Source organism: Geotrypetes seraphini, chromosome 2 (assembly GCF_902459505.1).
Source record: "Geotrypetes seraphini chromosome 2, aGeoSer1.1, whole genome shotgun sequence".
NCBI lineage: Eukaryota > Metazoa > Chordata > Amphibia > Gymnophiona > Dermophiidae > Geotrypetes > Geotrypetes seraphini.
This window is the reverse complement of record NC_047085.1, coordinates 241,920,287-241,944,017: the sequence shown is the minus strand read 5'-3', so window position 1 is coordinate 241,944,017 and position 23,731 is coordinate 241,920,287. Positions and strand designations below refer to the sequence as shown.

Sequence of the window (23,731 nt, the reverse complement as noted above, 5' to 3'; positions counted from 1 at the left end):
TTTAAGCTATGAGTACATCCAGTTTAATTTAAAATAATAAATTAAATGGTCTGACCAAATGTTTGGACACCAGGTGTCATCTTCTGGAGAGATTTTTGGGGAGAGGTCACTCTTACCGGAAAAAATCACACCCCTCTTTTTTTTTTTTTTTTTTTACAAAACCGTGATAGTGGTTTTTAGCGCAGGCCAGCGTGTGCTATGAGCATTGAGGAACTATATGAGCAGCACAGAACATTCAGTATGCCAGTCTGCGCTAAAAACCACTATTGCGGTTTTGTAAAAGTGTGTATGGTGTGGAGGGGGTGTAAGTCTAAATGATGATCTTTTTCATGTGATTTAGTAAATTTAGGAAGGACGCAATCCAGTGATGATAAAAAAAACTATAACATCTCTAATTTCAGCATTATCCTCAACCTTAAGATGTAAATTTATATCCCCCAATAACAAACTGTAAGGAACAGAAGTAGATTTATGTAACACTAATTCATAGAAATCATTCCTGGCATTTGTCCAACTTCCTTGTGGGGAGGGGTAATATAAAATAGAATGTAGGGAAGAGAATCCACTAAATTATTCTTACTTAATTTACAGGATATTATTGCTATATGATTAGTTTGCTTAGAGTCCAGAAGCTTGTTGAGATGGATAGTCATTGAACAGATTCCTGAGATTTGCATGGATGATAAAGAAAGTTCGTATTCAGCTGAGAGAACAATTTTGGATTATTGTACTGGATGCTGTAATGCTTAGAGGACTTAATGAATCGGGATAATGGAACACCATTATTTAAGAACTGTACATAACTGCTCTTGATCAATTCATTATTTTTATCATTTCAGCACTGGTGATTTTCTGAAATTCTGTCTTGTGATTTGCATGGAAGCAGCTGATATTGACTACATTTTGACATTTTTTTTATTGTCTAACATCAATTTTTTGATTATTTAGTCACAGAGCCTTGGCTGCTTTTGGCTATTCTCTCTGTGTTAAAGATTAATTTTTGTGCATATTGGAAGCGAGCTGCTTGAGCAGTTTAAATATTTGCACTTGTGTACTGATCATGTTCAATAAAGTTGAGTGAACATGACATCAAACAAGATGCCAATTAGGTGGAGGCATTGCATTCCTTCCACTCGGGCAGCACTCGGTGAATACTTTGCTTCGCATTATGTTAGCGGCGTGCACTACCAATTGGTTGTAAAATAAACATGTGGAGGGGCAAAATAAAAAAAAACGTCTAAGTCCCCTTTTGGCCTAAGTCCCTAAACGTTCAACCCAGAAGCAGGGAAAGTGTCCATAACCAAAACATACGTTCATGTTTTTATTATGGCCTTCCTCTACCTAAACACCCAATCTCCACTACGTCTAAAAGTATCCCTACAGAACGTCTACACTTTTTAACCATAATGAAAAAAAAAACACAAAGCGTCCAACAGAAGGGCTTTTAGGCGAAGGAGGAGCCAGTCCTTCGCCTAAAAGCTGGATTCTGTAACCGGTGTCTGTCAAAAACAACACCAGTTACAAAATCCTCCCCCCCCCCAACAACGATCCAGGCAGGAGGGTGCCCAAGCCCTCCTGCCACGTCAAACCGCGGACCCCCCCCTCCCGACGATATCGGGGCAAGAGGGAGTCCAAGCCCTCTTGCCCCGTTGAAGCCGCGACCCCCCCCCCCCCGATAACATCGGGGCAAGAGGGAGCCCAAGCCTTCCTGGCCCAGGCGACCCCCCTACCCCCCACTCCCACTACAGTACGGGCAGGAGGGATCCCAGGTTCTCCTGCCCTCGACGCACCCCCATCCCCCCAACGTCCGCCCCCTCAAGAACCCCCGATCGGCCCCCCCCAGCCAACCCGCAACCTCCCCGGCCAACCCCACGAGCCCCCACCCCAACCCACCCCCCTTCCCTGTACCTATTTTAGGTTGGCCGGACAGACGGGTGCCAAACCCGTCCGTCCGACATGCAGCTCAACGAAGAATGGGGCTGGATTGGCCCAGGGGCACCAAAGCCCCGCCTCCTGGTGGGGCCTAAGGCACCTGGGCCAATCAGAATAGGCCCTGGAGCCTTAGGCCCCTCCTGTGGGCAGGGCCTTAGGCACATGGCCCGTCAGAGAAAGGGCAGGACCGCCGGAAGAGGAAGCATTTCAGAGCAGGGCTCACAGAAGGCCCGGGACCTTTGGCAGAGAAAGCAGCAGGAGAACGGTAGGAGCTTCTCCATGATGATGGGGGGGGTGTGGAGGCTTTGGGGGTGCGAGCGGTCCTTCGGGGTGGGGGATGCGAGCGGTCCTGCGGGGGGGGTGAATCGGACGTTGGGGGAGTGGTGCGAGCAGTCCTGCGGGGTGAATCGGACGTCGGGGGGGGGGGGTGCGAGCAGTCCTGCGGGGTGAATCGGACGTCGGGGGGGGCATCAGGCTTTCAGGGTGGGGACAGGACTTCAAGGGGGAGAGGAGAGTCGGGGCGGGCCAGAGGAGAGTCGGGGCGGCCAGAGGAGAGTCGGGGCGGGCGAAAGGAGAGTCAGGGTGGCCAGAGGAGAGTCGGGGCGGGCGAAAGGAGAGTCGGGCGGCGACGGGAAAGTCGGGGCGGCATGCGCGGTATACGGGTGTGCGCGGTATAAGAAAATTTATTTACATAAATTACAGTTTCCCGCGCGCTATACCCGTGTGCGTGTTTTACACGGGTGTGTGGTATATGAGTGAAAATACGGTAACTGTGAGTAACTGAACATATCATTTTTACACATAGTCCCCAGGCAAGATGACATATTTGTTGTACTGTTCAACCAGCTTCTGCATTCCTGCAGAGACATTTTTGGCTACTCCTGAAGCCAGGTGAGCACCATTTCCTTTGTTTCATCAATAGAGATGAATCTGCTGCCTTGCAGCATTTCCTGTATTTCAAGACATCATGCATTATGGCAAATGCATATCTGTTGCTGATATCCAAATTTGCAGCAATTGAGACATCGTTATCCATTGGTCTTCTCTAATCAAGGCATCTGCCCTGTCAATGTGTTCTTGCATGTGCAATGTTGACGGGCTTTAAAACTTTCTACCCACTCATAAACTTTTTGTTGATTTGTGGTGCTGTGTCCATACTGAGTCAATATCTGATGGTGAATTTTTACAGGTTTCACTCCTTCTGCCCCCCAAAAAGCGCACTACTGCTTGCTCTTCAATGGTGCAATCTTGCAATGGAGCGTCCATGTTTCTGACCTTATGGCTGCCACATAACTAAAGGCCGAGAGCTGCATGTGTGTGGACGAACTATCCGACAGGCAATGTATGAATATATATGTTGCATTTTGCTAGCTTTTAATTTTTGATTCTCCCTCGTATGTAATCCAACCTTGAACTGAATAGGTAAAGGCGAAATAGAAAATCTGATTAATATAACATTTTTTTTAGCTTGTGGGAAGCATGTACCAATCCCCAAGCTAACACTGGATGCCTCCGCACATTCCGCTGTAGTTCATAAGAACATAAGAAGTTGCCTCCGCTGAGGCAGACCAGAGGTCCATCTCGCCCAGCGGTCCGCTCGCGTGGCGGCCCATCAGGCCCATTGCCTGAGCAGTGGTCCCTGACTAGCTCTATAGCCTATCTCTACTCCTATTCCTGTAACTTACCTCTACTCCCATCCCTACAACCCATATCTACACCTATCTATACCCCTCAATCCCTTTGTCCTCTAGGAACCTATTCAAACCTTCTTTGAAGCCCTGTACAGTACTCCTGTCTACCACAGCCTCTGGAAGCACATTCCATGTATCCACCACCCTCTGGGTGAAAAAAAACTTCCTAGCGTTTGTTCTAAACCTGTCCCCTTTCAATTTCTCCTAGTGCCCCCTTGTACTTGTGGTTCCCCTTAGTTTGAAAAATCTGTCCTTTTTAATTCATAGTAAGCACTTGCTAGTGCTTACCACAGCTTACTAAAAGGACCCCATTGTTCTAAAAAATGCTGATCCTGTTGCAGGTGCTAGGAAATACACCTTTATTTGACAGCTTTCTTTTATGTAGTTTTCCAAAAGCTCCAAGTTTGACAGACTCTTTTGAAAAATACAAAGGAAATTTGAACATCCTAATCTGAGCATCTCATTTTCTACACCGAGCCCCTATGCAAAATGAGGATTTCACATGCTTGTTTTTTTTCTGTCTTTATAATAGCATGTGATTATGTTAAATTACTCAGTGCTGTTTCTTATGACAGGCAAAGACTAATGAGTGTTATTAAGGCAAGGGTGTAAAATCATTATCAAATTATACAGTAACTAGTAAATAAATTGTATTACTTTGCAGGTGAAATTACTGTTTTCTTGACCATTGTGTTATTAGACTTAGTCCTGATGGATTGAAAATGCATTGATTCTTTTGTAAAGCCCAGGGCATTTCAACTAGTTAGGCTGGTGTTCCAGGCATTCATAAATCTTCACCTGATTTTCTCTTATTACAATTTCAGTGCAACACGGATTCTGTTTAGACATAAGCAACACAACAAATTATTTGAGAAGTACATATAGATTTGCAGTTTCAGCAGCTTCTTAACTTTTCATTAAAGTGATTCATTAACCATTTCAGGCTTATTTTCGTACTGCAAAATTCCTCAAGAACTTCTTCCCCATTAAAAAAAAAAAAAAAAACCCTACGGATCAATGTTTACAAAACTGAAGCACCCCGGTTAGCACCTAGATCTTCCTAATTTTCTCCTCACCATTCCCCTTTAATGAAGCAGCTTTAGGGTTTTTTATTGCAGGCCATAGCGGTTAAAAGCTCCATTGCTCATCGGAATTCTATGAGCATCAGAGCTTTTACTGCCGCGGCGGTTGATTTAAAAAAAAACCTAATATGACATCATAAAAGGGTGGGGGGGGGTTAAAATGTTCCTCTGCTGATTGGCTAAAATGAGGCCCATTGTTTAGGGAGTAATAGCATAATAATTAAATTAACTAAATTAAATTAATTAATTAAATTTATTTAAATTTAATTTTTTTATTTAATTTATTTGTATACCACTTATATCCTAAGTGGTTTACATTCAGGTACTTTATCATATTTCCTTATCTGTCCTGTGGGCTCAACTCTATCTACCTGGGGGAATCAGGGGATTAAGGGCTGGATTCACTAAGGGCACGGATCAGATCAGATTTGTGTCCTGGGGGCTGATTCACGAATCGCCCTCATGCAAATGAGGGTGATCGGAATCACATCCCCAACCGACTGACAGGATTGTTCTGTAGTGATCCCGACACATGCGCAGACCATCTGTAGATGGTCTGCGCATATGTCGAAGAGCAGCAACTTTAAAAAAAAAAAATTTAACTAGCCGTGGTTTTAACCTGCTTTAAACCCATGGGTTAAAACCACGGGCTTGTAGTTTGGGGAAGGGCAGCAGAGTCAGGGCTGCAGGAGAAATTTGGGGCGAAAGCAGGGCGGCATGTCGGGGCGGCAGGCAGGAGAGATTTGGGGCAAGAGCAGGGTGGCTAGAGCAGGAGATTGGGGCTGACAGGAGCAGATGATCGGGGCAGAGAGCAGGGTTTTTACACAAGCGACTGGTCCTGAACAGTCACTTATTTTGGAACGGCTAGCCCAGTTGGTGTGCCTGCTTTTTGTTAGTGAATCGCGGCCCTTCCTACTATGCATGCCGTTTCCCCTCATTTGCATGTACGGATCGGAATTGGATTGGAAGTGATTGTCCACGAAGTTAGTGAATTGGGTCAGAGGGAAATCGGGTCGAAAGGGGCCACAAACCGATCAGTAAACAATTGGTTTTCGTAGTGAATCTAGCCCTAAGTGACTTGCCCTGGTTCACAAGGAGCAGTGAGGGATTTGAACCCACAACTTCAGGGTGCTAAGGCTGTAGATCTAACTACTGCGCCACACACTCCTTGTGATCTTGGGCAAGTCCCTTAATTCTCCATTGCCCCAGGCACAAGACTTGTGAGCTCGCTAGGGACAGAAAAAGTACCTGTATTTAGTATTATGTAAACCACTTTTGATTATTGTAACATCATTTATCTAGCCTCCAGTAAAAAGAATATCAAAAGTTTGCAAATCATTGAGAACATGGCTGTTCAGTTAAAATTTTAACTTGAAAAAAATGTGATCATATAACTAGGGGTCCTTTTACTAAGGTGCACTAACTGATTTAGCATGCACTAAAGATTAGCACATGCTAAGACACCCTTAGAATATAGTGGGTGCCTTAACATTTAGCGCACGCTAATCTTTAGCGTGCACTTGAAAAGGATTAGGTCCCAATTCCTGCCCCATACTTTCTCTGTCATTTGGAAGACAGGTGCACCCGGGGACATATTGTAGAGGCAAGAAATGATCTCCAAACATGTCCAAATTTTATTATGAGTTTCACATCTTTTATATCATTCTAAATGAATCAGTGTTGTCAGCATGTGTCAGCATGTGACGTAAACACAAACCATATATGGACACAGGTCACATGAAACTTTAAAGACATCAGCATTTTCCTCTCTCTGGCTGGAGTCCAAAAGGTCAGAAAAAGTCTTGACCAGCAGAGCTTCTTAACTAAAGCTGTCTGTAAATACGGCTTAACAAAACAATTGAATTCACTTCACAACAAGTTAAGAACATATCTTTTCAAACGTAAATGTCCTTGTACTCTCTTCAAAGAAGGAAAGACAAACAGGGTCTGGCTTTACAGCTTTAAACAACATATGTCTAAGGAAAATTACCAAGGTTCATGATACGTGTCCCTTCAGCACTAAATCGGTTAGCGTGCGCTAAATCAGTTAGCACGCCTTAGTAAAAGGACCCCTAAATTCTATTGGCTCCCAGTTGAGGCAAGAATATTATTCAAGTTAGGTTGTACCTGTTACAAGACATTGTTTGGCCTTATACATAATTATCCCCCTCTTTTACTAACCCATAGCATGGGTTTTAGCACCGGCAGTGGCGGTAATTGCTCCGATGCTCATAGAATTCCTATGAGCGTCGGAGCAGTTACCGCCAATGCTGATGCTAAAACCCACACTATGCGTTAGTAAAGGAGGGGGTATCTTCTAAAATGTAAATGTAACATCACTGAAAATGTATCGTCCTAAATGTAAGTGTAACATTACTGAAATTGTAACTTCGCTGTAAATGTACAGTCTCTTCATTTGTTAACCGCATAGAACTTCCATGGTAATGCGGTATACAAGAATAAAGTTATTATTATTGTTATTATTATTGCTCACTTTAAATTTACTGACGGCTGCTTCCCCTGTCACTACTGTTAGGGCTCTGCGCATGTCTCAATCACTTACTGAGTGACTGAGTGGGTTGGTTTGCATGCAAATGATCTGCACCTCTGTGCAATTCATTTGCATGCAAACTTAACAGTGAACCAATCACTGTTGGAAAATCGGCCAACAGCGATTGAGCCGCTAGAGTTAGTGAATCTTGCCCTTAATCCTCTTTTACCTCAGATATAGTAAAAACTTTGGGGCCCTTTTATAAACCCATTGCATATTTAGAATGTAAAAACAGAGTACCACACAAATGTGTTAGTGTTTTGTGGTATTTTCCTTGTCCCCACGTGACAATAACACTGAGTTAATAATATTTTGGGAAATTTTTATCTGAAGGGGGCACAGCATGAGATAGGAATGGGCATTTCAGCATTATCCAGTTGGATAATGTTGAGTTAACTGAGAAGCACTTAGATCCAGATTCTCTAAACAGCAACGGATTTTTAAGCGTCGGTAGGCACCCAATCTCAGTAAAAACATGCCATTTAAACTGAGTTTCAAGGTAAGAGCGGATAGCGTAGCTGGTTTTAAGAAAGATTTGGACAAGTTCCTGGAGGAAAAGTCCGTAGTCTGTTATTGAAAAAGACATGGGGGAAGCCACTGCTTGCCCTGGATCGGTAGCACGCAATATTGCTGCTCCTTCAGTTTTGGCCAGATACTAGTGACCTGGATTGGCCACCGTGAGAACATGCTACTGGGCTTGATGGACCATTGGTCTGACCCAGTAAGGCTATTCTTATGTTCTTAAGTTGCCTACCAATGACTAAAATATAGGTACCAGAGTTACACCTCCATAGGCACTTTAGGCCGCCTAATGCCACTGTGGACATGGCTTAACACCAGAAGTGACAATAGGCACTACATTTCCGGTGCTTTTGCTTGCACCACGATTCTCTAAGTGGTACACTGACATGCGATCTGTGGCTGTTTTTAAGGCGGCCACTGACAACAACGCCAGCTAGAGAATCTGACCTTTACAGCCTCCTATTTTAGAAGTGGGGAAATTCATCAATGAACACTAAGCAATATAGTGCGCGCTAATCGTGTTAGCGTGCACTAACAATTAGCACACGCAGAATGCTAAAATGCCCATAAGAATATAATGGCTGTCTTAGGACTCCTTTTTACGAAGGTGCACTAGGGCTTTAACATGTGGAATAGCGCGTTCTACATTGCCGCGTGTGCTAGACCTTAGTTCTAGAAGAGTAGCGCGCGGTAATTTCCTGCGTGAGCTAAAAACGCTAGCACACCTTAATAAAAGGAGCCCTTAGTGTTAGCATATACTAACCCCCTCTTTTACAAAGGTGTGTTAAGCTTTATAGAACATGCTAAATATTAGCACATGGTAAACGTTAATGCGTGCATGTTATCCTATGGATGTGTTAGCACACGTATTGATTTAGCACACACTAAATCCACACTAAAACGCTTAGCGCGCCTTTGTAAAAGAGGGCCTAAATCACTTACCACCTGTTGATTTATTCCTCACTAAGTACTCATGTGTTAATTGTTTGCAAGTTCCATGTGCTATTGGGAATATAAGCACATTACTTACAAAAAAATATACCCCCTCCTTTATAATGCCTAGTGCGGGTTTTAGCGCTGACAGCGGCGGTAACTGCTCTGACGCTCATTAGTAAAGGAGAGAGATATTTTATAAAAGAAAAATATATGCTCTCCATAGTGCCGCTTTAAGTCTGAGCTTAGCACATGAGAAAATCTTAGTTACAACATGCTAAGTACTGTTTCCTCTAAGCTGAGCAGGAGTCCTCCAACTGCATTGCTGCTAAGGAGGGGTGGGGGTAGGTTGGCGCTTCAATATTGTGTTTTCAATCACTAGAGAAAGGCAGGTTTCCTGGAAGCTAAGCCTCCTTCTATGCATGCACCAAAAATGGCTTATCTGAAGAGGCTTAAAATGAAGCAAAAGTTACCAGCACCCGCACAGCTAATATCATGTCAAATCTGATATTAGCTGTGCGGGTGCTGGTAACTTTTGCATCATTTTAAGCCTCTTCAGATAAGCCATTTTGTGGTGCATGCAAAAAAGGAGGCATAGCCCCTGATGAAACCGAGTGTGAAACGGTTGGGCAGCCGTCAGGCATAAAAGATAAGTGTCTTCCCTTCTTTAGCACCTTAAGCACTAGAAGCACTTTATATTTATTGTATGCTATCTAATCTAGTTTACAAAATTAATTTAGAGCACATGCCACTTTAACCAAGACCAATGATGAACTCCAGTACCCGAGTAAGGACACAAAAAAATAATTTAAGTAGTGTCTTGGGTATTTGAGGTCTGGTTATCCAATTCAAATTGATGTTATTTTTGTTCTTCTGTCTATACAATTGTTAATTGTTTGAATAAATTTTTTTGTTTTCTTCAATTCAAGTGGATCTTCCTCATCATAGCCATCACTACAGAGATTTTCCTCCTGATCTTCACTGTTTTGATTTCACTTTTGTTAGGGGAGGGGTGGATTTGTACAATATTTTAAAGCAATAACCAGAGGCAGACTTTGAAACTATAGTCCACATTAGAGGTCTGCACGGGAACAGGGATACAGACTCTGGAGTCACCGCGATCTCAAATTAAACAGGCTTCCGGTCTCCTCGGGTCTCTCTCGAAAGGCTTCCTTCCAGTCCAGTAGTTTCCTCTCTCAAGTTTCTCAGTTGGGGCCTTTGAGGGATTGGGCAGCTAACTAAATACAAGCTGTCTTCCTGCTCTAGGCTTGCATGTGATACCTCCCAACCAATCGGAAGCAAAGCTCTGTGTGTGCATACATGCTGAGCTCACTGCTCAGCATGACTGTTCCTGCTGCAGCGCTGGATCCGGACCGGTCTCTTCATAAAATTTCAATTGTGAATCGATGGAGAATTAGGTAGGCCTCAAGAATCCCCGGTTCCATCCCCGTGGGCCTGGGGGTCCCCCCGTGGTAGTCCCGTGGACTTTGGGGGGATCCCCATGGGAGTCCCATATAGCTTGGGAGATCCCTGCGGGACCCCCGCGATCCCTATTCCAGTGCAGACCTCTACTTCAAACTTCCTTCTTTAGGTTTCTTTGTAAAAAATTTCAGTCCTGAAAGCTGCTGCACAAACCTATACCTACTTCATGGATACTGTAACTTTATGCATCTGTACCAGTAAGAACTCCTATGCAGACATCATATAAGACAGAAACATGTGCATAAACTACCTTAATTCTGCCCATTATTTGCCAAAGAATCTACATAAGTATTACATAAAAATAGACATTGTATTTTTGTAATACCTACTTTCATATGATTGTGCCCAAAGACAATTTTATACGAGGGATCTTCAAAAAGTTCTGCACTTTTATATTTTCTAAGCACTATTTATTAAATATCTGAAAATCAAATTATATCACTACCTGCAAGATGAGCTGGCTTGCCTGACTGACTAGTCACATGACATTCTACAAAACGCCCTCTTACCATTTCTCCTGCCCAAACCATTTCCCGTAAAAATATTAACCTTTTCCTATCGTGTGACCTGGATGACAGGACATTCCAAAAATGTCATTGCCATCGTGGATAAACAGTCTGTATGGACTAATAAAAAGCCAGGAACACAAAATATTTGAATTTACAGACTTATGACTTATTTACATTATGCTTACAATAGCCGTAAATGATAACAGTGAATAATACAAAACTTTGCTAAAATAATTATGATTGGAACCAGCGTAACGTAAAATTTATTACGACAGGAAAAGGTTAAAGTGCAAACACTTTTTGAAGAGCCCTCGTAACTTGTGCATGTAAAAGGCTATGTTCATTCTCAGTCATTTATAAAATGACGCACTGGATGTCTATACTAATAGAGAAGGGGTTTAGAGAAAATAATTTTTTTATGCTGAGAGAACCCATCAGTTGGGTTTTAGAATATAATTTTCCATTTAATCATGTTCTATCTTAGAGCTACAAAAAAAAAAAAAAAAGAATGTGCAAATGTGATTTATGAAAGAACCTGTATTCTAACTTTTATCGACTACATTTTGTCTTCCTGGATATACAGGTACCTCTGTTATGCAGGTGACAGCTACAGATGCAGATGACCCCACTTATGGAAATAGTGCCAGGGTGGTGTACAGCATTCTTCAAGGGCAGCCATATTTCTCTGTTGATCCTAAAACAGGTGACCATTCTGTATTCATTTTTAATGTTTTATTAACATATTTGTTATTAATTGGATTAATTTTTGGGAAAATTGATCTCCAAGTATTCAATTGTCTAGAGGAAAGGGGGGGGGGTTGTCCAGATACTTTGGGATGCTATGATACTGTAACTTTCTGTTGAATATGGGAGGGAACAGGATATGTTTTTGTTAGATTAGACTCCTAGAACCACTGGCAGAAATCTATTTAATGATCATTATTCAGTTATTATAAGTACTTGTTTGGACATCTATAGATTATATACTATATTCATAAGGAAGGTAATTTTATAAGGAGGCCTGCATTTTAAGCAGTAAAGCTTGCGCCCATTTTGGTAGTATGTTGATCATTACATGCAGATACGGTCATATATGCACGAAAACAACTTCTTATGATACTCAATGGTACAAAAATATGGTGGCATGGGTGTTGCTGGTAGGCATGCACAGGAGTGGAGTTTGGGTAGCTCATGCATGCATGTACACACATAGATTACAAAATACAGTAATTGACTCACTTGACAAATGTTGGTGCAAACAATTACACCAATCTTAGGGCCAATGTCAACGTCTACTCCTGCCACAGATAAGTAGGAGCTTACTCATATTTTATAAAGGCCAATGCTGGACAGACGTCTACAGACTGTGTCTCGTAAATGGCAAAAAGAAAAAAAGGGGAAGTTCAGCAACTCCAATGTTGTAAATTGTTTTGTTGTCATGTGCTGTGTGAGGGTGCTGTGCAGCTCAGTGGGGTGGGGAGGCATCTTGACTGGTAAGCCGAATACTGCCATCATGTTTAGCTGCCTCTGTAGTTGACATGGTGGAGACTTGAAAACCAGTGTTTCAGCATGGGTGACTGGGGTCCGTATAGAGTGGCGGGCGCTGCTCTGGCCACCTGGTTGGGCAGACTGAATGAACCATCTCTTTCGGTTCCTACACACATGTTATTCGGTACGGTTTGAGGTTCAGAAATTTCAGCACTTGCTCACATGTCAATCGTGATACACCAACTTGCTGAGAGTCTTCGAGTTGATTTCCCGGGGCTTATTGCAATCCACTGCTGAATGTTATGGATGACTTTGGGCATCTGGACTGATGGAGGCCTCGATTTCTTCATGTTTGTGTCAGAGCAGGTTTGACATCACTTCTGAACCAGATTCATCTACTCTTTATCTCCTCTAGAAATTACCAGATATCTTCTTCTTGTAATACGTTTTTTGAAATTCTTTTCTAATCCGCCTTGAACAACAAGGCAATGGCAGAATAGAAATCTCTAATGTAATGTAATGTAACATTTAGCTGGTGGTTTTGTTCCTGGGTACTTGTTGGCAAAGGCCTCTTGTGTTTCCTTAATCAATATGCTTAGCACATAGCCTTCCACAATCACTATTCACTGTTCCAGGGAGAACACCATCTTTCTGGCACCGGTATTAGTGGTGGGCTACTTCCACTCTGTAGAATGAGAGGGATCTGAGCCTAATTTAAGTGCAAGGATTTTCACCGTGTTTCAGTTGGTGTAAATGGCCGTGCTTAAAGTTAAGTGCAGTTATTGGTGCTAAGCGCCAGTGGCGTACCAAGAAGGGGGCGGGGGGGGGGGCGCCCCGGGTGCCAGCCCTGAGGGGGTGCTCCCGGCTTTGCCGTTCAGTCCCCCCCACCCCCGAAGGACCGCTCACCCCACTGACCTTCCTGCACCACCTGTGAAGCAGCCCGCAGCAGGATCGCGACGTCAGCGATCCCTGAGCTGCTTGGGCGCTGCTTCCTGCGCCGCGGTCCCGCCCCTCCTCTGATGTCAGAGGAGGGGCAGGACCATGGCGCAGGAAGCAGCGCCTAAGCAGCGCAGGGATCGCTGACTTCGCGATCCTGCTGCGGCTGCTTCATAGGTGGTGCGGGGAGGCCAGGGGGGCGAGTGGTCCTTCGGGGTAGGTCGGGGCATTATGCCTTCAGGGTGGGGCGGGCGGGCAGGTAGGTAGGCTTTCAAGGGGGAGGGGGTGACAGGCAGGCAGGCAGGCCTTCAAAGGGGGACAGGCCTTCGGGGGGGGGTGCAGGCCTTCAAGGGGGGGACAGGCCTACAAGGGGGTGGGACAGGCCTTCGGGGGGTGTAGGCCTTTGGGGGGTGCAGACTTTCAAGGGGGTGCAGGCCTTCAAGGGGGGGACAGGCCTTCAAGGGGGGAAAGGCAGGCAGGCCTTCAAGGGGGGACAGGCCTTCAAGGGGGGGACAGGCCTTCAGGGGGGGTGCAGGCCTTTGGGGGGTGCAGACCTTCAAGGGAGTGCAGGCCTTCAAGGGGGGGTGCAGGCTTTCGGGGGGGGTGCAGACCTTCAAGGGGATGCAGGCCTTCGGGGGGGGGGTGCAGACCTTCAAGGGGATGCAGGCCTTCAAGGGGGGGACAGGCCTTCAAGGGGGGGACAGGCAGGCAGGCCTTCAAGGGGGGACAGGCCTACAAGGGGGTGGGACAGGCCTTCAAGGGGGGGACAGGCCTTCAGGGGGGGTGCAGGCCTAAGGGGGGGGGACAGGCCTACAAGGGGGTGGCACAGGCCTTCAAGGGGGGTGCAGGCCTTCAAGGGGGGATAGGCAGACCTTTAAGGGGGGACAGGCCTTTGGGGGGGACCATGGTTTAGAAGTACACGGAGGGAAAGGGGTATAAAAAGAGACGTGCATATGCCAAACTTTGGGGGGGGAAGAAATAATGGGTCTGAAAATAGAGGAGAGGGAGAGAGATGATGGACCATGGGATTTAGGGAGGGAAGGAACAGAAAGGGAGAGAAATTGGACACAAGGGATGGTGTGGAGGAAGGATAGAGATACCGGATAGGAGGGTAATTAGGAAAAGAAAGGGAGAGATGGTGGACTCTGGGGTGGTGGGGAAGGAGGGAGAGATGCCGGATGAAAGGGTAGTTAAGAAAAGGTGGATCTGTGGAGGGAGATGAAAAAAAGGAAAGATACCAGACTTTCTGGGAAGGGAAGGGAAATGGAAAGGGAGGACAGAGTTGGCAGATGGATGGTTAGCATGCAGAAAGAAGGAGACCCTGGCAAGCAAGTTATCAGAAGACAACCAGAGCTTGGGACCAACAAGATTTGAAATATAACCAGACAACAAAAGGTAGAAAAATTAATTTTATTTTCTGTTTTGTGATTATAATATGTCAGATTTGAAATGTGTATCCTGCCAGAGCTGGAGTTGGACTGCAAACGTGAGCTAGGATTTAATAGAGAGAGGAAAAGTCCTTTTTGTTTCTTTATTTTATTTACACCACAGCGCCAGTGTGGTTAGTAGAAGCCAAAGGGGGTGAAAAAGCTATAAAACCCACCAGGAGTTTTGAAAAAAATCACCCAACTGGGCAGGAAAATCGAATTGAAAAACCAATTCAATAGGCTGAATCGAATCGAAATTGTTTTTCCTGAATCTGGCAGCATTAGTTTGCGCTACTGTCTTAAACTTTAGGACCTGGGATTGGGGAGAGATGGCATCCTCAGTACTTTATAATGCAAGTGAAACGAGGATTTGGTCAGACTTTTGAAGGGTCTGCAGAAAAAAAATATTGTATAGGCCGGGAACATGAGACAGCAGGAAATTGGAACTTTTCTTCCTTCTATTTTTGTGAATGGAAAGGCTGAGGATGTCAGAGAGTTCAGTTAAAATATGTGCTTTATAAGAAAATATAATAATGTGTTTTATAAAGTTTATAGCATAGCTGGCCTACCCAGTGAGGTGTTCCTAGTGGTGATGGTGGCAGCGTGTCAATGTGTTGAGAGGAAGAGGTGGTCTGGGAAATTCTGCTGAGCAAACTCCGGGCCCATTTCCACCCCCCAGTTAGTCCACTCCACTCAACTGGTTCACATACTGAGTGGGTCTTTGGGTGTTGTTTTGGGATCTCTTCCAGTGGTTTATCTCCTTCTGGTCCAAGGAAGGAAACTTTGTTATCCTTAGCATTGACCTACAGAATATGTTTGTAACAGCGCTGCTTGTGTGGCATTAGGCTATGTAGTGATCGAAAGAAAAAAACAGACCTTTGCACATTTTTGCAGTATATGGTGGGTGTATGAGGAGATTCACATTTCCTGCACAGCTAAGTCCATGTGAAGTTACCTTGTGCTGTATTTAACATCTAGCAAGGTCTCTGTTTGAAAGGAAAGATCTAAACTTAAAAATGAAGTGGCCAGAAGTTATGGTAAAAGCAGATAGTGTAGCTGGTTTTAAGAAAGATTTGGACAAATTCCTGGAGGAAAAGTCCATAATCTGTTATTAAGACATGGGGGAAGTGTCTGCTTGCCCTGGATCGGTAGCATGGAATGTTGCTACTCTTTGGGTTTTGACCAGGTTTTGGGGTTTGACCTGGATTGGCTACCATGAGAATGGGCTACTGGGCATGATGGACCATTGGTCTGACCCAGTTAGGCTATTCTTATGTTATGTTCTCATCTGTAGGGGCCTTTGCTTTCACTTCTTATTTTAATGTATTTTTTTCTGGGAACTTATCAGTGTTTTTTATAATGGGAACAAAAATGGAAGAGAATTAATGTGTGTGGGATGAGGGGTAACTAATTTCTTCAGCTAAATAATTCAATCCACTTCAAACAGACATAGGAGAACTCACGCACCATTCACACACCCTCCAACCAAAAACGTCAAAAGAAAAAAACTGTTCGACAACCTCCTAGCCATTCGAGCTGCAACACTCGACCCCCAACTCTACAACCTATTAACCTCGACTACAGACCACAGACTTCAAAAAAGAAATAAAAACCCTTCTATTCAAAAAACACATAAAACCGAACTAACACAATCAGAACTGTCCCAAGCATCACCTGCAACTACTCCATATGTACTTCTGATGTCATGACAATTCAGACATAATTTATGTTATGTTATGTTTGGAATATAAGAAAATTTTCACTGCCTGTTTCTATTCTGACCATTTGTTCCGTTTCATGGTCATTACAAAAAATATTTTTTTACATGGGTGGGAGGGGTGTCAAAAAATGATGGGCCCCGGGTGCCACATACCCTAGGTACGCCACTGCTAAGCGCTATTCTTTAAGTGGTGTCCAACTTTGAGCATTGTTTATAAAATAGCATTCAATGCTGTTTTTTTCAGTGTTGAGTTTTTTAAGCACCATTTATAGAATTTACCCTATAATATGTACTAGCATCTGCTAATAATCTAAAAATGTCTAGTTAATTCTTATGTGATTTGCATCAGACAGTTATGGTAATTAGTGGAATACAGTAGACTCTCTGTTAACCGGAACTCAATTAACCAGAACCCTCAAGCAACCAGAAAAAAATATCTAGGAAATGCTGTAATGCTTTAAATGAAAATAAAATCAATTTCTGGTGGAAATTTAAGTGTAAACTTAGCATGCCACACCTGAGTATACCCATGCTTTGCTTACCACATATTCAGTAGTTTGTCTGGAACAGTTTATGGTAGGGCATAGTATGGGGTATGGTATTAGGCCTGTTTTTAATAGTAACTCTCAAACAACACTAACAACATTTATCCGGCATCTATCAATCCCCATGGGGGCCGCTTAACTGAGAATCTCCTGTATAAGTTTGCATTTTTATCAGATATTGGTGTAGTTAGATAGACTCTCATGTTCCTCGGTTTGCTTTCATTCATAATTCATATGTGTATAGCGGAGAGGAAATGCTGCAGTTAGGAATGACATTATCATCAGGGGCTGGTGTTGAGAGTGTTGGAGGAAACAGGAGTATTAATTTACGAGGGAGTGCTGAAAGGTTTTCAGCCCAAGCAAGAAGAGAACGACGTGGATATGATTCAATCAATGATCTGAATCAATGTCAAAGCACAGAATTTTGTTTCTGTAGATTGGCACTTAACGAAATAAGATAACGCTCTTTTCAGCCGCAGTGTGCAAAATAACGGTCAGAATTTTAAAGAGTCGGTTGCTTGGGCTGAGAATTTTTCAGCACCACCTCATAGATGGCAACTTGCTTTGCTCCTGTTTGTTTTTGAAAGGATATTTGATCTCAGCTAGGTTCTGCTAAAGCGTTTGACCTTCATGATGTGGTCTGTCTTGATGTAATCTGATGTGTGGCATCCCCACCCCCCGATTGTGGCTGGGTTTTCAATTATAAATATTCTTACAATTTAGTTGTACAATTTTTTTTAATGTGTTGTTTTACTGTTAGCTCCAGTTATTAGTAACTCATTGCATGAAAGGGGACTTGTTTTAAAATAACTTGTCTTATGGTAGCACTTGTTGATGACTACACCCCTAAATTATCTTTATCAAAACATCACAAAATACAGGCAAATCCTAATCCTGCTCTATCATTCCTTGTTTATATAAGCTTGAACAAATCCCTTTACTAAAAAGTAGTTTCACCCCTCCTTTACAAAGCCGCACTAGTGTTTATAGCACCGGCCGTCGCGATAACAGCTCCAACGCTCATAGAATTCTTATGAGCGTCGGAGCTGTTACCACCGTGGCCGGCTCTAAAAACAAAAGTGCAGCTTTGTAAAGGAGGGGGTTTATGCGGTAAATGATAATAGTATTCCTTCTCTCTTCTCCGTATGGCTCGCTACTTCTTAAATGATGTATCAAATTCATAGCCTTATTATACATCCAAGAGATGAATGTATGGATTTTTTTAGTTGAAAAATGCTATATAAATACAAAAATACTATAAGTATTAAATATTAACATTGGAATATATATTTTTAAATGAAATTTAAAGAATATTATTTCTGAATGTTTATGTTTTTATATCTTCCATTTCTTTTGTGTTTTTTGCTTTGGTGGGTCAGTTGTGACAATGTACTGATCGGTTTCAATTCAAGAAACAGCTAAAAACCCAATTGTTTGTCACTGCATTCTTATGATTTAACAGTTCTTTGGAAAGGAAAAGATAGTTCTCCCCTGTTGATTTTAAGATTTAGGGCTCCTTTTACAAAGCCGCGCTAGCGGTTTTATCGTACGCACCAGATTAGCGTGCATTAGCCGGAAACCTACCACCTGCTCAAAAGGAGGCGGTAGAGGCTAGTGCACGTGGCAATGTAGCGTGTGCTATTCCACGTGTTAAGGCCCTAGCACGGCTTTGTAAAAGGAGCCCTAGTTTGTCATAATTATTATGTTTGTTTTAACTCATGTGAACCATTTAGTTCTTAAGCAGTATTGCAAAATTTTAAATAAATAAATAAATAAGAGTATAATTTTTATTGTATTCCTGCCTTGAACTTTCCTGGAAATGCAGCATATGTAAATCTGAATGTAATTTAACATTAAATAGTATGTTAGTGTGACATAAAAAATGACGCCAAAATCAAATTGTCAAGTTGGATACAGCAACATTTGTAAGTAATATCCCATTTCTTGGATTGCTCATATTTCCATCTGATATGGCCACTGATACCAAATGGAATGATAACATAGGCAGATTAGAAAGGATTTTCTAATATAATGGTGCTCCATTTTTTGAAATGTTATTTTTATTGAAACCCACAAAGTACCTGGCAAGGGTACATTGAAGTTTAGGAGTGACCATCTATATCATGTCAATGGCAGATATAAACATGTAATTGATATTATTAAGTCAGTGCTTTTCAACCCAGTTCTCTAGGCATATCTAGCTAGTCAGGTTTTTAAAGATAAGGTGTCGTAACCTAGTTGAGCTGACTTTCCTTTTACTCACCTACCTGAATAAGGTATACAGAGTGGGGGGAGGAAAGATTGGGATAAAGCAAAGGTAAAGTTGGGATCGGAGGCAATACATGCTCTGATTAGTGCACTGCCAATCACTTAGCACCAATCAGAAGGAGGCAGCATTGTTGTGAGAAGGATCTGCTTTGGTAGGTTGAGAAAGCAATTTCTTTTTTGAGGGATCCTAGGTAAGTGGATGGCATTTTGCTGGTCCTCCCTCCCGTGAATGTGGATACATTAGAGGAGCGGTGGATGGAACATGTAGTGTTCTGTTGAGTTTCAGAAGATGGTTTGAAGGGTCTTAAGAGGTGAAGTTTCAGTAACTATTTCCCATTGGAGGATAACTTTGGGAATGATAAAAGTATAGAAGTCAGCTGATGAGGAAAGAGGGGGAGGGAGTGGCTCTTGTATAATACCATCCTGAGCCACAAACATGGTATCAGGGATCCTGTTTATGATACTGTACTGTATGTTCAAAGTGTTTGGCCAAGTGTACACAATTAGTTCAGTACTGACTGATTGATTTTGCATGCATAGTTGAAGTATTAATAGCAGAAAATGAATTCTGGTTGCTTATGTTTCTGGGGAATGGAAATAGCTGGGGGTTAAATCATAAAATACAGCTCATTACAGCAGATGATTATTGACAGACTCGTATGTCTGTCTTTGTGAATTTTGTTAATGTCAGGAATATGTATGTATGAATGAAGGTAAGTAGTATGAATGCATATGTATGTTATAGCTCGTATGATATTAGGCTCTGAGGAAAATGATTTAAGGGTCATCACGGACAGTACATTAAAATATTCTGCTCAATGTGTGGCAGTGGCCAAAAAAGAAAACATAATGTTAGGAATTATTAGGAATGGAATAGAGAATAAATCAAAGAAGATTGTAATGCCTCTATATTGCTCCTGAAGTACTGCACTATTACTGTGTTTTCAAATTCTGTTTCCATATCTCAGAAAAGATAAAAAAATAACCGGAAAAGGTGCAGAGAAAGATAAGCAAAGTGATTAAGGGGAAAGGCTTAAAAAGTTAGGGGGGGTCCTTTTATTAAGGTGTGCTAACTGATTTAGGGCACGCTAAAGATTAGTGTACGCTAAATGCTAAGGCATCCATTATATCCTATAAGCATTTTAGCATTCATCGCATGCTAATCTTTAGCGTGTGCTAAATCGATTAGCACACCTTCATAAAAGGACCCCTAGAACTCTACAGCTTGGAAAAGAGATGGCTGAGGGAGTCTATAAAATCCTGAATGGAGTGGAATAGCTAAATGTGAATCTATTGTTTACTCTTTCAAAAAGTACAAAGACTAACGGCCTCTTTTACAAAGCCATGTGGCAACAGCCCCGAAGCCCTTTAAATCTCTTTGGGCTTTGGGGTCGCTAGCGCGGCTTTGTAAAAGAGGCCGTAAGACACTGTATGAAGTTGCACATTTTAAAACAGGAGAAAATACTTTTCAGTCAATGTATAGTTAAGCTCTGGATATTTTTACTGTAGTTAGTGGTAAAAGCAGTTACAGTAGCTGGGTGTGAAAAAGGTTTTGACAAAACCCAGAAGGAAAAGTCTATAAACCATTATTAAGGCAGAACTGGGGAAAGCCACTGCTTATCCTAAAAAATAAGTAGCCATGGAATCTTGTCTCTTTTGGGATCTGTGCCAGGTACTTGTGACTAGGACTGACCACTGTTGGATTCGGGATGCCGGGCTATGAGTCTTTATAAAATACCTACCAAAGCCACAGAAATTGTGCATTAGATAGACTGTGAGCCTTCCGGGACAGACAGAGAAAATGCTTGAAGTACCTGTATGTACCTGCTTTGAGTGTGGTTGTAAAACTACAAAAAGGCAGTAAACACGTCCCAATCCCTATCCCCCTATCCCTAAATTATGGCTAAAAAGAAGCCACAGGCATTAATCCCTACAAGAAGCAGGCATAAATATTTTTATTCCAAAGTATGCTCACATTCATGTTTTTATAAACAACACATAAAAACTATGGGGCTAATAATTAAAAAAAAAAAAAGTCTCAAAAGTGTCCTAAATGGCTACTTGGACGATCAAAATGCCTGATCGTCCAAGTACCCATAACCAAAGCTGTTTTTTAGATGTATCTAAAAACAGCTTAGGCCTTTCCCCTGCCACTAAACGCACAGAGTGAAAAGAGGTGTGTTTAGAGGAGGGGAAAGGGCGGGCAGTGGGCGGGAGATGGGCCGACCTACACCAGGTAGAACTAAAACATTGTTGTACTAATCACCTTTGTTTTACTTCAAGCACTAATTTCAACACAAGGCTGATGTGGTTAAGTGAACACTCAGACCCACAGCTGAGGTCCGGTGAAACAAGTTCACGGGGCAGCTGTTAAGGAGACCATCATAGTTGTTCACAATCTCCTCCACCAAACAAAGACTAAATAACAGAAAATAAAACTTAAATAAAAATAAAATCATAAATTTCACAACAACTTAACTTTGAATGGTGTAGATGGTATACATAACTGCTCCGGGCTCCTCCATTTATTCACAATACCGACCCCCCAACCTAGGTTTCACCCGCTGGCTTCTTCAGGAGGGGTACTACAATTACACGATAACTCAAATCAACACTGCACCACACAGCTTGCTAACTTAATAAACACTACATTTGAAATACTCAATGTACACACTCTCTCTACAACTTACCGGCACAAACACTCCATACTGCTCACACACGCACTACTGACAAGAAGAACTTCCCAGCAGGCCACGCTTTAAATGCACTCCCCTTTTACTACCTACTACATCATCACTTCTGACATCATGATTGATTATAATTGAAACCATTCAATATCATTGTTTAATCCTGTCAGTAGTGCGTGTGTGAGCAGTATGGAGTGTTTGTGCTGGTAAGTTGTAGAGAGAGTGTGTACATTGAGTATTTCAAATGTAGTGTTTATTAAGTTAGCAAGCTGTGTGGTGCAGTGTTGATTTGAGTTATCTTGTAATTGTAGTACCCCTCCTGAAGAAGCCAGCGGGTGAAACCTAGGTTGGGGGGTCGGTATTGTGAATAAACGGAGGAGCCCAGAGCAGTTATGTGTACCATCTACACCATTCAAAGTTAAGTTGTTGTGAAATTTATGATTTTATTTTTATTTAAGTTTTATTTTTTGTTATTTAGTCTTTGTTTGGTGGAGGAGACTGTGAACAACTATGATGGTCTCCTTAACAGCTGCCCCGTGAACTTGTTTCACCGGACCTCAGCTGTGGGTCTGAGTGTTCACTTAACCACATCAGCCTTGTGTTGAAATTAGTGCTTGAAGTAAAACAAAGGTGATTAGTACAACAGTGATTTATAAGCATCACCTTGGATAAATATATTCTCTTGCTGTTTTTAGAACTAAAACATTAACAGGTTGCCTAGTCGGCACTTAGACCTTTTTGACTTAGTGTAACCAGGGTTAAAAATTTAATAGCTACTTGAGAAAAAAAACAGGGTTTAAAGAAGTTTTTAAAGGGTTTAATGAAGCAGAGAGGATCTGGAAGGAAATATCTGTGTTTTTTTATTTTGAGAAGTATGGTTTGTGTATTGTTTGTATTGGTGCAGTTTTGAGGTTTTCTGTTGCTGATCTCTTGCACAGGTCTTCTGTCCTCATGCAGAGATCAGCATCAGCTTTCTGAACATTCTAACTATGAGATTTGACAGTTGGGAGGGTGACTTGGTTCTGTGAGGAGATGTTTGGGCTTGTGTGGCTCTTGTGAAGGTAATTTTCCCTAGCAACAGCAGCAGATGAATCCAGAGACCAATGGGATAGCTCACATCTACCAGCAGGCGGAGATAGAGAAACTGATTAACAGGTGGTCCTATTGGCTGGCACTCCTCCTGTCTCATCAGTAATCTCTATCTCCCAGCAGGAAAAGGTCGCTATTCAACTAGCTCCTGAATTCTGGCGGTGGCTGGAACTTTATTTTCTCCTGTTGAGGTTTCTCTTCAGTGAGACTGCCATTCTGTTTCTCCTGTTGAGATTTCTCTTCAGTGAGACAGGGGTGTCCGGCTGAACGGTGCCGGCTTTAGAGGTTACACTTGGGCCCCCCCTTGTCCCTGCCTCACCCTCCCTCCATTGCTAGAGGGTCTGACTGGGTCTCAATTTTTTTCTTCTTTCCCTTCTCTGTTAAAAAAAAAAAAAAAAAAAAAAAAAAGAGACCACAGTTGTTACATTCTGCCATGCTTTTGCTGCAAACTGGCTTCAACTGGCCCTAACAACTAGCTTGTGAGTATGTCTGGCTTTTACGGTTGTTTGAACTTCAGGTTCTGTTTGGGAGTCTTAATACTGTGGGTTTGGTCAACGTACATTTAAGGCATGGATATTTTATTGAGGCTAAGTTTTATGACTAGAAATCCATGGAGGAAGCCGGGACTTCCCGCCCTTTGCATGCACGCGCTTTATTTCCTTGTTGGTTACAGCGCAGCAGTAGCGATGCGATTTCATGCTCGTACTTGTTCTCTTTGTTGGGTTTCAGTGCAGCAGTAGTCCTGTTTATTCTGAGGCTCTCTTTCATCAGTGTTTGTCACAGCCATGTGCAGCTGATTGTGCAGGTGCCGGTTTATAGCAGCGCGCATGAGATGGGATATGTTTTTTCTGGCGCTGTGGGCCGTTCTT

The 23,731-nt window shown here is 42.6% G+C and overlaps 1 protein-coding gene across 5 annotated transcripts in view; it reads left to right on the top strand.

Moving 5' to 3' along the window:
- Positions 1-23,731, top strand: part of CDH18 (cadherin 18) — a 1,088,060-nt gene that overhangs the window by 595,667 nt on the left and 468,662 nt on the right. For all 5 annotated transcript variants that reach the window (XM_033935275.1, XM_033935273.1, XM_033935270.1 and 2 more), the window contains exon 4: positions 11,286-11,405. In XM_033935275.1, the coding sequence (XP_033791166.1) occupies positions 11,286-11,405 (120 nt within the window). The remainder of the gene's footprint in view (positions 1-11,285; positions 11,406-23,731) is intronic.